At 38.6% G+C, this 12660-nt stretch overlaps 1 protein-coding gene across 1 annotated transcript in view; it reads right to left on the reverse strand.

Annotated features, from left to right (window-relative positions):
- Positions 1-12660, reverse strand: part of ARHGAP28 (Rho GTPase activating protein 28) — a 72298-nt gene that overhangs the window by 8520 nt on the left and 51118 nt on the right. The window contains exons 4-9 of the mRNA XM_010118090.2: positions 11752-11839; positions 9620-9777; positions 6274-6439; positions 6069-6160; positions 4714-4791; positions 1344-1506 (exon numbers count right to left, since the gene is read on the reverse strand). Of these exons, the coding sequence (XP_010116392.1) occupies positions 1344-1506; positions 4714-4791; positions 6069-6160; positions 6274-6439; positions 9620-9777; positions 11752-11839 (745 nt within the window). The remainder of the gene's footprint in view (positions 1-1343; positions 1507-4713; positions 4792-6068; positions 6161-6273; positions 6440-9619; positions 9778-11751; positions 11840-12660) is intronic.

Raw genomic sequence — 12660 nt, forward strand, 5'->3', positions numbered from 1 at the left:
TTTCCCAAATATAAAACCAGTTTAATGAGTAGGTTTTTCCTCATCATCTTGGGTCTTTGTTGCAGGGGGAGACAAAGCTCTATAAAATTCTGTCTAAATTGCAAGAAGCCAATATTTTTCACTGCTAGCCAGTTTCTCTTTGATATCATGGCCAGAATGTGTGGTGAACAGGGATCGAGTATTTTCCTCCTTTCAAACTGAAATGGATATTTTTTTAATGAAAATTTTTTGACTAATGTTATTAAGTAATTTGCTGAATGCTTGGGCCATTGGAGTCAAGACTGATTCCTTATAACTTTAAAAAGTATTTGTTCCAAATATAGCACTGTAGATAAATGTAGAGCCCCTTGGCAGTTACAAAATATCATCATGTTTTCAGCAATTGGTATATGTTGATACTGCTCAATGCTCACTAGAAGAGCTGGAGCGGAGAAGATGGGAAAAATAACTGTCATTTGCTTCCACTCAAGGTGGATGAGAGACGTTTGTAGAAGACAAGAGTGTAAGTTGTGAACAATGTATTTGTTGTAGGGAATAAAGTTAACTTTATTCTGCGCAGACACCTCCTGTTCCATCTTCTCCTCTGTACTGCTAAGCGATAGCAACGGCACGCAGTCTGGGACTCACACACTCAAGAATGTGAAGGTTACAGGAAGGAGTCACCTCCTTGTGCACTTTAAACTACGTCACGGAGACACTGAAAACTTGGCTGCAACCTTATGTAAAAATCCAAAGTTTTTTGTACCAATTTGCCTAATAAGTTCACCATCCCGCTAGTTTCACTCTGTTCTAGCTCAAGTGAATTTACAATTAAGTCAATAGGTCTGGCAAGGTACTACTACCTTCTTCCTGGAAGAGAAATGAACAAAATGTAGTGCAAATCAGAGGGTGTATGCACACTGAAAACAAAACCAGACTGCTGGAATCTTTCTATGATGGTATCTGTCTTTGTACGAATATTCTGACCTCAGCATAAACCTTAAGAGAAATAAAATAGATCCAATAGAACATCAGCTAAAGGGCAGTGACTTGAGTTTACCTTGCAGAAATTTTCATTTGTGAAATCTATAATTTGTTTGAATCAGAGTCTGTATGGGAAAGTCACTGCTCAACCATCGTTTGCTCACAGGTTTCAATTCTCACATTAAACAGTTGTGTCATTCACACAACGAGTCTATGCTGTCAGCTGAATCCAGAGACTTTTTTTTTCCATTGAAAGGGAAATTTAAATATTTAGGCAATGCACTGGGCCTTTTTTCCTCTCTACTTCAGAGAGAAAAAAGTGTAACATCTACTATTACATTTTGTCTAGATCAATCCATACTAACTCCTTTTCCACCTACTTTCCACGAGTGTGATGAAAGCAGGCAGATATTCTACTGTGAAGAGGGGGCTTGGGAGTTCTCTTATAAACATTTTCAGCAGTCCTGCTGCATCATTATTTCGTACTTGGTCCCAGTCAAAAGTGTCTTCGTAAAATTTTGCCTCGAGTTCTTGATGGAGATTCTGAAAGATAAAAGGAATGTCTGACCTTTAATCATTGCTTCTGACCTGGCAGTTTGAGATCACTTCAGAAATCCCATTACAAATAACAGGCAGGTTTACACTGTGCTTAAAGTAGCCCTAAACCAGTAGCAGTCTAGGCACAGTTGTGCAGAGTTCGAAGTGGGTTAACCGATCAGGTTCCTGGGAATATTTTGCAATCCAGGCTAAATTTGGTTTGCATTAGCTAGATTTCTGCCAATGACCCATTTGAACCATTTTAAAGTACAACAATTTTGTGCAATGTCTTAGAAGCAGAAACAGAATATTGAGTTAAACAGGATTTTTAGCACAACTGCTCTTGCTGTTTGAAACACTCTCCAGAGGTTTTGACCCTTAAATCACAGAGGAGTGGCATTTCTTCCTCACTGCCAGTAAACTTGCTAGACAATCTGTTGCCATCTGAGTCCATGGGCCTTAAGCAAATGGCTTCAGGTCTTGCTATCTTTAGAAGGATGTTTCATTTTGGGATAGCTATAATTAGATTTGATCACTTCATAAAAAAAATAAAAGTATCAAGCCATTCCTGTCAGAAAACCTCCACTTAATATATGCCAAAAAACCCCTCAAAGAACACAAGAGATATCTAAGATAGAATTGATTATACCATTTTTGGTGCTCATTTAATCCTCTTGTTCTTCAATGTCAGCATCTTGCTGTATAACAGAGGTCCACTTAGTTCTGGAGGATAACTAATCAATGTTTCACACATGTGTGTGAATGGAAAATGTTCAGTAAGGTTCCTAGTACGACCAGGATTTGGCTTCAAACCCAGATCACTGTTTGGAAAATGCAAGCTCCTCAAAAATTTGTTGGGTTAGTAAGATTGAAGGAAGCTATTGTAATAAAAGAATATCCATAAATAATGTAACTTTCACAATTATTACTGGACATACTGCCTTATCCATAGGAAGTTTATTACTACTTTTTGTGAGACTATTTATGAAAAAATACAACTATAGCTAATATTCAGGTTTCAGATCGTGTTTTTGTCAAATGCACTTTAATATTAGGCAAAAAGATTAGTCCATTCAGACAGAAAAGCTTTAAAAAATGAATTCTGTTTACTGTGCCTCACATGAATGGAAGGAAATTACATATCAAATATGGTCACACATAATGAAGTGGAATGGTTGGCACAAAAGGAAACAAAGTCATTCAGGATTTGTTATATAATGTTACAATCTCATTTTTACTAGCACGTTTTACTGGTTGTAATCTGGACTCTCTCAGCTTCCTCTGTATTCACATCCTTTGCACATGATCCATACAAACACCTGGATTAAATTCTCTCCTGGTAACTGACTGGGAAATGTGGAACAGAAATCCTCACCTCATCAAAATCACAAGGGGAGAGAAAAACTACTCCACATTTTTCTGCTGAGAACTGGGAAAAATCCGCAGAAATAGAAAGCAATATTTTTGAAACAAAAACATTTCATACATAAATCCACCCAAGCAAGCATATATGCATATTTTATACACTCATCCCCCCACCATATACATATGTATATATGCACCTAAATAGTTGTAAAAAACCCCATTTTTTGCCTTTTTTTTTTTTCTCAAATGCAACTGATCCTACAGTAGACTGTCATGCATTTTTGGTTCACTGGAGCTTTTGTTACAAACCAGATTACAGAGGAAAACTTATATTTATTTCTTCAATTCTTTGTTTTATATAAGAGTAACCTTTAATCACTTCCATATGCCTTTTCTTTCTCCAAACAATACTGAAATAAAATTGGAATTCTCTCAAATCCTAATGTCATAATAATGTATGAAGGCTTTGAAGGGGGAAATCTGGATCTGCTTTGAAAAAATCTCTCTCTTGCTGGTTTGCTTGTTGCATAGACTTAAATGAAGCCAAAACTCAAATAATTTAAAACTTCATATGGGCAGTTTAACTTACCACCCAGTATAGAAGAGTTACATATGAAGTTGTATCTTATAGCAGGTCACTGGATATAGGTTGTGAATAAGAAGTGAACAAGACACAGTACAGTATGTGCAAAAAAAATGAAATTAATTTAATTAGGCAGAGCACAGCCCTGTTGTGTAATCTCCTTGGAGATGTTGGAAAAAATTGAGATTGTGTGAAATAATACTTTAAGTATTTATATGAAAAAATGAGGAAGCTGAAAAGTACAGGCCAAATTAGGAGCTCCCTTCTGCAAGATGTGGCACTTTGCAAGGTGCTGAGTGCTTTTATCAACCCATAGAGTCAAAGGGAGCTGGGATGCTACTGTCTATCTTCAGTGCGTTTCAGGTAATGCTCCTTTTTCTAGTACAGCCATTTTTTATGATCGTCAGTCCATCAACATTTAGCAATCCCCAACATTACTTTTTGTGTGGCTGCCACCATGTTGAGACTTGCTGCCTCAGAAAGCAAGACTAGCATTCTTGAGGATGAGAAAGTGGTATTGGGATGCAGTATAAGAAGCTGCTTAAACCAGATTTAAAAAAAAAAACTCTAGAAAAAAACAAAAATCTAGGGAAGAGGTAGACACTACTAAGCCCAGAAAAAAAAAATGTTTTCATAATTTACCTCTGCCAAAGGCTCCCAGCTCCTGGAATCAAGTTAGTCTGAAGAAACAATTGCAAGCATTACTGTACTGCAATGTTAGGTTATTGGGCACCAACTAGCCTGTGTTCATAGCCCGCAAATAAGCTGTGAGAATGCAGTACAGGGCTGCCAAACAGTGAACGCAGGCCAAATTTCTCTCACTTGGAACATGAAATTTTAAGATGACAGAAGATAAATGAGAAACAAAAATGACACAGAGGTTAAAATGACATAGAATAAGATCTTTATCTGAAGTTCGCTCAGTTTAGCAACTCTGGATTTCTGAAATAAATTAAAACAGAGATAAAATCACAGCAATTTTGGATGACAGATATAAACTGAAAGGATCCCTCTATGTTTAGTGGAGAAAAACTGCATTCAATGTCATGTCTGTGCTTTATATAGAACATTAACAAATGCAAGGCAATAGACCACATGTTCCGTGATTTATTGGTTCCCAGGAACCAATGTGACCTTTCACTGGTAGGAATAGAAATGCTGATCTACATACATCAGTATTTATGTGCAGTGTGCATTGGTGTGTACTGTATTATTTTACATAGGGTCTGTGGTCTAGGAGACAGAAAACTGGCACAAGCGCGTACCTTGACTCTGGAGGCAGATCCAGGCACTCGTAGAATTCCTTCGGTTTCTAAACCTGTTTCCTCAAGCTTGAGCAGCAACTGGAAAAAAAAAAAAATCCCCAAACCCCAGAAAAACACTCAGAAGCACTTAAAAATGCTATTTTTTTTCAGTCTAGATATCCTTGAAAATAATTTGAAAAAGCTACATTTCTGTGTAATTTGCTAATTAAAACAAGCCAGATCATGTAAGTAAACCTTCCTAATTTGTTCTCCGTGTTCCTCACCCTGAAATATGGAGTATGAGGAGTATGGAAAAACTGGTAATGCAGTACACCTCTCTGTCCTTGATTTGAGACTTGGCACTGCTATAGAACAATTAACACGTGAATGTGTTAATAAAAGGGTAGATACACTTGGTAAAACACAATGGTGTTTTGAGGGAAAATTAACCTCTGTGAAATGTTTAAGTCTTTCCTCAAGGCACACAAAGGAAAGGTCTACAGATAACATATGTTTCTGGGAACTGAGAACTCAGATTAAAAAATGATCTCAGGATATCTTAGTTTGAAATTTCTGTCAATAGAGGAAAAAAATATAATTTCCTAGCCTTTATTCATACAGCCCTGAATTTTTATCACCAGCTCTCCTTCCTGCTCTTGCTGTTGGATCCTTCTAATTTCCCATGGTGATTTGACAGGGGAGCTGTGGAGCTGATTGCAGTCATGTAAATGTTCAAGTCATGTCAGTCTTTCCCCTGATGCTCCACACCACTTCCTCTTTTGTCAGTATTTACAGGGAAATTTGTTGTAGCTTCGAGTCCATGTAAACTTGTGTAATTACATGTGTGCTTGTGTCTGTGTAACTGTCTCAAAGAAAGACATCCACTGGATGTCATTGTACTGACAAATGACATATAAATGATATTGTCTTGTCATACAAACCTCAATGAGAAGATACCACTTCCATTCTGGAAAGAAGAGCTAACTAATAACTATGGTTTGAATTCATGTGAAATTAAACATCCTGAGACAGCTCATCTCTGCCACTGCTGCACACACACAATATTTTTCATGGCTCTCTAATTTAATGTGAAAGGGAAACAGAAAGGCAGACATTTGTTTCCCAAAGTTTCCTGTACAGTACCATATAATTACAAAAGTGGAAAGAGGTCCCCACCACAGATAAACCACACAAAAGGAGTAAACTTTTTCTCCTTGTCACAAGGTTTTCAAACCACAACATTACAGACAAAAAACCTATAAACACCTTCAAGTCTGTAAAGCCTACATCTTCTTTTATCTGATGTCTGCTTTGAGTGTCAATGCAAATGATAGAAATGTGAATCTTAGTGGCCAAGCAGGCCAAGTTATACTCACTTTTTGGAAGATGAGGGGAACTTTTATTCCAGGAATCTTCTTTTGGTCATTCTCCAGCAGTATGGTGAGAGGGACTCCAAACAGACCATTTTCTTAAAAATAATAACAACAAATATGAAAAAGAGGAAACATTGCCTCATATGTGTCTTCTTCGCAATGCTGAGTGGCACTAGTTGGCCCCCAAAGGGATGCCGCAGCACCGTACCTCGTCCCCGCACCCTCTCTGCGCGGTTCCTCTTCAACTCCACCCCTAGTGCATCATAGAAGGCCGTTAGCTCAATCAGGGAGAGGTAGCGGATCTTCTTCATGTCTTCAGGAGAGAGGTCTCCAACCTCTGTCAGTCCAAACCGGCTTTTTCGAACAATGAATTTCTACAGTAGAGATGGGTCACATCTTTAGTTGCACAAAAATTACAGGATGTGAATTTTTGTTTTGAAAGAGATGCCCATATGTGATAGGAAGACATATTAAGGCAGATGGATAACACCAAAGAGCTGAACTACAACCCTATATATTGACCTGGCATGTTGACATAACTTGCATCCATCTGAAACATAAAATCAAGCTTCTTGCTCATCATGTTCCCTTGCAGTTTGACTGGTAAGTGGTGCTGGAGCAGAGTTGTTAACCTCTGCGCCCTGCCTGCACTCCAGCTGGGACAAATGGGCTATGTGCTATCTAAACTTTTGCCCAGTTTCAGCAGGACGTAACATCTTGCTGTGCTTCTGCCTCTTCCGGAGCATCTTTGAATGCTGTTGAAATAGCTGACACATTTCATCATGGATATGATTGTATATCAATTGTATGTGTGGGGAGGTGGAACGAATCCATGCCTGCTTTGCATATTACACTTAATTTATGAGGTCTTACAGGAGAGTTCAAACTAAAGATCTGAGGAAAAGCCCAGAAGCAAAATCACTTACTCCTGATGCCAATCTGGCAATTATTTACTTTTTATTACTCAAGAAGAATTTAGGCTTAGAAACTGGACTCCCAGGAGCTAAGAAATAATTTATTCAAGTAGCCTTGAACTAAATTATACTTAGTAATTTGGGGGCATGTGAAGATGTTTTAGAAACTGCAGTGTCATGGACCAGAGCCAGGAATGTTGCATAATGCCATAAGCATTTGTACAAATGTCAGAAAGAACAAATACTCATCAGTTTTTGACATAATTGTTAGATAGAATAACAAAGTTATAGTGAAAAACATGCTTTTCAAAGAACTGTGGATCTTTGGTATTGTATGGTTTTTTAATTTAGTTGTAATTTAAACCAGTAATTGTTAGTCAGAGGTATAAATAAATAGCATTACAAATCATCTCCTCCCTTTAGGGAACTGAGTGGAAACCCAGACTTTAATAATGTTTTGCTTCTGCAGATTTTAGCCTAGTCCTCCCTTTTTAAAAGAAAATTGGACTCAATAGGTTTAACTCATCTTTAGATGAAGTTGGTCAAATAGATTAAAAAAAAAGCAAACAAAAGAAAGAATTAAACTTGTATTAGATTTGGAAAGTAAGAGAGGACAAAGGCCATCTGGATCATGTTAGGACTTCCTAAATCTCATTGCACATGGTCTTTCAAAAGGGTTTAATCATAATTGGGGGGAGGAAGAGTGCAGGGGATGGAAAAACTAATTTACATGTTGTCCTGGGCATTTTAGGCGAGAATCTTCCCTCCCCAGAATGCAGCAATTTCACTGTTACTCTCATGCTGAAACTTAATAATGTAGCAAAATCTACATGGAGGATAGCCTTCTGAGGACACATGAAATACTAAAGAATATCTATGCATTTTGGTTCCAGTGATATAAAAAGTCCAAAAGCAGTCAAAGCACAAAAAATCATCTTGAAAATAAGACAAAAATCACACAATATACATATATTTCCTGAGGGGAAAGAGGAAAAATCATAGGGAATAACAAAGTCTCTTTGCAAGTATGTTCGCCAAGATAAAATGACAAACACTTTAAAACCTATTACAAAGGGTAGCTACAATGATTTTCCAGGGCGGCTGGTTGACTCCTAGGGTCGCTATGATGTCATGCAATGTTAACACAAGGTTTGGGGTTGGGTTTCTTCTGTCTTGTGTCACAATTTTCCAATTATTTTTCTTACCAAAAGCGGAGTCACAATATGCAGCTCTGAAGGAGGCTGTAGCATCCTGAAATTAGATTACTAGGGCTAAAGAACATGTCTGATATTATGTGACTTGTTGTTTTTACGTGGAACCACACAGCGTATTAAGATGGGCCTGAAATGCTTACTGAATCTTAGTTCTCTAATATCTTCAACTAAGTCACATTGATCATGGTCCCACATTTAGGAAATTGCATTTAACCCTAGGCAGACAGTGGTGTTGAGTTGGCTCTTCTGGGAGCTGCAAGGGACACGCTGTTTTATGACGTATAATCTCCCTCTGTGCAGCTCAGTGTGTGCCATCCGCGAAGGTCAGACCTGCCCTGGAGAGTGTGGGTGACTGGTCACTCTGTGTAACAGAGCAAGGGGTGATTTTTTTTTTGCTGGAGTCCATTACAGTCTGAGCCATTACGGGAAAAAACAAATACCATGGCAGCATATGAAGTAAAAGAAACACCGATATCAACAGTTCTCTGTGTGTGTGTGTGCAGACACACTAAAGCACAGGGTTTTCACACCGGTTGTAATCTACTTGGTGTCTTATCCCTCCTTTCAATGGGGAAGATTACTTCTGCATCTCAGATTCTTCCTTCTTGGTGGTGCCTGAGATGGACAAATGGATAATTCTCAGATAAGCCAATGTCTGCGTGGATAGCAACAACTGCAGATTAGTTCAGGACCTCCGGACACCATAACATTGTGGAAATGCTTCCAAATAATTGACATATGTTTCATAACAGGGTGGTATCTGAAGTACAAACCTAATGCTCCAGTATTCAGTAATGGAAGTTGTGAAGGCTGATGGAAATAAAAAATTGATTTCCTTGACTTCAAGGAATAATTCCAGATAATGGCATGACTACTCAGGGTATGTCTGGTTGGACGATGTGATACGATATGATGGACTTTCCTTTAACCATTCACGTAGTATCCCCTATAGTGTAATTGCACTGAATGCTGATTGGAGACAATCAGTACCGCGACAGGACAAGGGCTTGCTTTCCCCCGCTCATCTGCGAAGCAGTTTTAAATCCCTGTGTTAACAAAGGCGGATAATCTGTGGGAGAATAAAGTAGGAAAGCAGACCAGTAATGAAAATGATTGCTAGCTTTAGTCCCAGTAACTGTTTTTTATTTCTATGTGAAAAAAAGTGTGTGGATGAGGCAGTATTTGTGGATTGCGTTACGCATATTAATCTGTGATGGGCACAAGGGAAAACCAGGCTTGTATATTCTGATTAGTTTCGGTGCCTCTCTGGGAATGAATCACAAGCGGCAGGTGGGCACAGCAGGCGGTCTCTATAAAGCACACATAGCAAAGGACAGCTAGCAAACTCCAGTAAGCAGATGATATAGAGCAGGAAATGACTGGGTTGAAGAAAGCAACTGAGGAAATACATCGATAACAAACTTACGGGTAAAGCAGATTCTTCCTTTTTGAATCTCTGGTTTTTCGGCCACTCTTGGGTTTTGGGAAGGACCGTAATGGATTCTGAGAAAGAGACCTCATAGGAGAGCTCTTCTGTTATGGATGGGCTGCCTTTATCTAGTCCGCAGTCTAGACAGCTATTAGCTGAAAATAAGGGAAACTATATGTGAATGCTGAATATATGCTTGCATTTAGTACAGAAATATTAAAAAAATTGAGCTAGGATGACAAAAATCTTGAGAAAATAATAAAGGAAGTGCTTCAAAGAGGAATTTCAGTGTAAACCACAGCATGTTCCTGTTTTGTCTGGAGGAAATAACCCCTTAGAAATAAAATCCCTATTTTCATTTTAGATTATCTAACATGTTGCCTTTCGTGAGAAAGAGAGTCAAGCTTGAACTTCCTGTTTGTCAGGAATTATCAAGTTTTTGTACTCTGTCATTGTCTACCTAGGCTAGCAAACTGTGGTGGCACTTGCCTAATGAACAATTGAAAATAAAAGTTCCTGACAGAAAAATGCAGTTAACACAGTTTCTCGGGTCACTATTGACTTATTTACAATCATAAGACATTGTGCCTATATTTTACACGCTCACACACATTTATTTCTCACATTTGCTAGTTTAGGTGTGTAGCACCAAAACAGGACGCAATGCACATTCTTCCATTTTGAAAAGCACTAAATCTACTGGAATTTTTTTTTTAGATATTGTGAAATTACTTATTATTCTACTCTAAAATTTAGACACTGCTGAAATTAGTGGATGTCAGAGGAAAATGTTTGAAATCAGTACAATCGAGTAGAGAAATACCCTATTGTCATGAAGTCCAAAGTGTCATAACATGTAGAGTTCCAGTGTTGCCAACTTTCATGACTGATCTCTCACATCTCAGGACAATTTTTAGGTTTCCCTTAAGATCCAGCTCCTAGACTCACACAATTGGAACAGAATCATAATTTTCTTTGGAAGTGAAGTAAAATTTCAGCCCCCAGGACTACAGAGAAGAGTTTACTAACATGACCCAAGTGCATTCAAAAGCCATAGAAAACAGAAAGTGAATTAAAAAGCATTACATGTTTTATAAACATGTGCATGCCCCATGATTTTTGAATCATTGAATTTACAGATATAGGGACTTAAACATTTTTTGCAACGCCCTTTGTTTTGCCACCTTTTGTTTTGCAAGTTTGGGATGAAAAAACTCAGTTTATTATCAAGTGGCTTCTGAACTATGGTCTTAGACATTACGTAATGGCCAGGCTGTTTTAAGATGTTTTCCATCTCTCTTTCTATTCATGGACCTGGGTCCACAGATCATCCACAGTGTCCCTGGTGTTTTGGTTCCCCATCTGTTCCAGTACAAGTGCTTGCAGAGCAGAGGTATCAGTAGAACAGCAAAATGAACAGTTTTTGCAACCTGGGAAAATGTCTGTGGCATTATATCCAGAGGTGAACATCTAAGAGACTCGTTTTGAAACTCAGGTATTGATATTGCTTTAGTTAAGCCCTGAAAATTGGTGATGGGAAAAGCTTTCAAAATAAAAGATGGACATCCCCATGGAAGGCACCTGACAGTTATCCAGACACTGAGTAGAGCAGAGCTATCATTTTCATTAGCACTGCCAATCTCTGTCAGGGCAAAGTGTTTAAGGGATGTCCAAAATAACACTATTAGTAGATCTAAATAATAGGGCAGAACCAGAAAAAAAAAGATAAATTTCTAATACTACAGTTTCTGCAGTACTGGAGAAGAAATGTGAAGGAAATATGCATGTTTCTTGTCATGGTTTGCAACAAGAACATACACTGCTGATACATTTTGGATTAATTCGGCACCATATTGTTTAGAGGTTATTTTTACATTCCCAGCCTTGCAAAGATCAGTACTTTTTAGACACTGATGCCTCAAGGACAGCAGTCTGTGTCTGTACAACACCGGTCTTGAATGGGAAACTTTGGTTCCTGCATGACAATAAGCTGACAACAATTTTAAGAATATATATGCAGTGTGGCCCCAAGACAGAAGAGGGGACCAACCTCAGAACCTCAAAAGGATCTTTCTGTCTATCATGTTTCTAGGAGGAAGTGAACACTGGTTACATGTTGGCATACTCACAGCTAACTGATTTCCAAACTGGCTTCTGCCCAGGAAGCTGGATACCATTAGAAGGAACTGGTGACACTGGAACTGTCTCAAATGTGGGCTGATAGGCAAGGAAAAATGATCAGACTGCAGTGAAAGCAAACGCCTATGGACAGAAACTGCTACAGTTCAAGCAACAGCATATCATTCTCAGCTTATACTCTTGTGCCAAGTTTAAACAACTTGTTGTGATTCGCCAGGGTACATTTTTCACAGCCAAGCCTGAGAATTAATCTTCCCCAGGCTGCACAGATTTAGATCATGTTGAGGTCAGTAACATTGCAGGTCCATGTAGTTAATGAGTCCTGTCCTATATAATGACTGAAATTAGCTAAGTAAATTGCTGTACATAATTGCACTAAGCGAAAGGTCCTCGTCAAATTGTAATCCATCCTGCTTTTAATCATTTTGGCCACAAATCTTTTTGAGGATTCTCTGACACATGTCGAGCATCCGCTGCTCCCAAACGCCTGTCAGAAACCAGGCTGTTCACCGCCTTTCAGGATTTGGGTACCAGCAAACCATTAATGGACGGATGTCCTCCCACTATAGTAACACTTTATTAGTGGACCACAAAAACAGTTTTAGGGAAAAAAAGACCTTTTCTGTAGTCAAATTCATTTCTTTCTGCTCCAGAAATCATTCTACACTGTGCGGAAATGGGAAAAGCATGTGTGGCACAGCAGAGAAGAGGCTCTGAAGCCCATGGGGGTGACTTTCAAGCACTGTCACCTCTTCTTGGCAGCAGAGTTTTGCCCTTGTTCTCAGCAGTTTTGGGACTCGTCATAAAGACAAATCTGAGTGTTTGTGTGTACGCAGGGCAGCAGCAGATTATCTGCATGTTCTTGGGTAAAAATAAAAAGGCCAGGAATTTAAAAAATG

This window comes from Chlamydotis macqueenii, chromosome 2, assembly GCF_036417535.1.
Source record: "Chlamydotis macqueenii isolate bChlMac1 chromosome 2, bChlMac1.mat, whole genome shotgun sequence".
NCBI lineage: Eukaryota > Metazoa > Chordata > Aves > Otidiformes > Otididae > Chlamydotis > Chlamydotis macqueenii.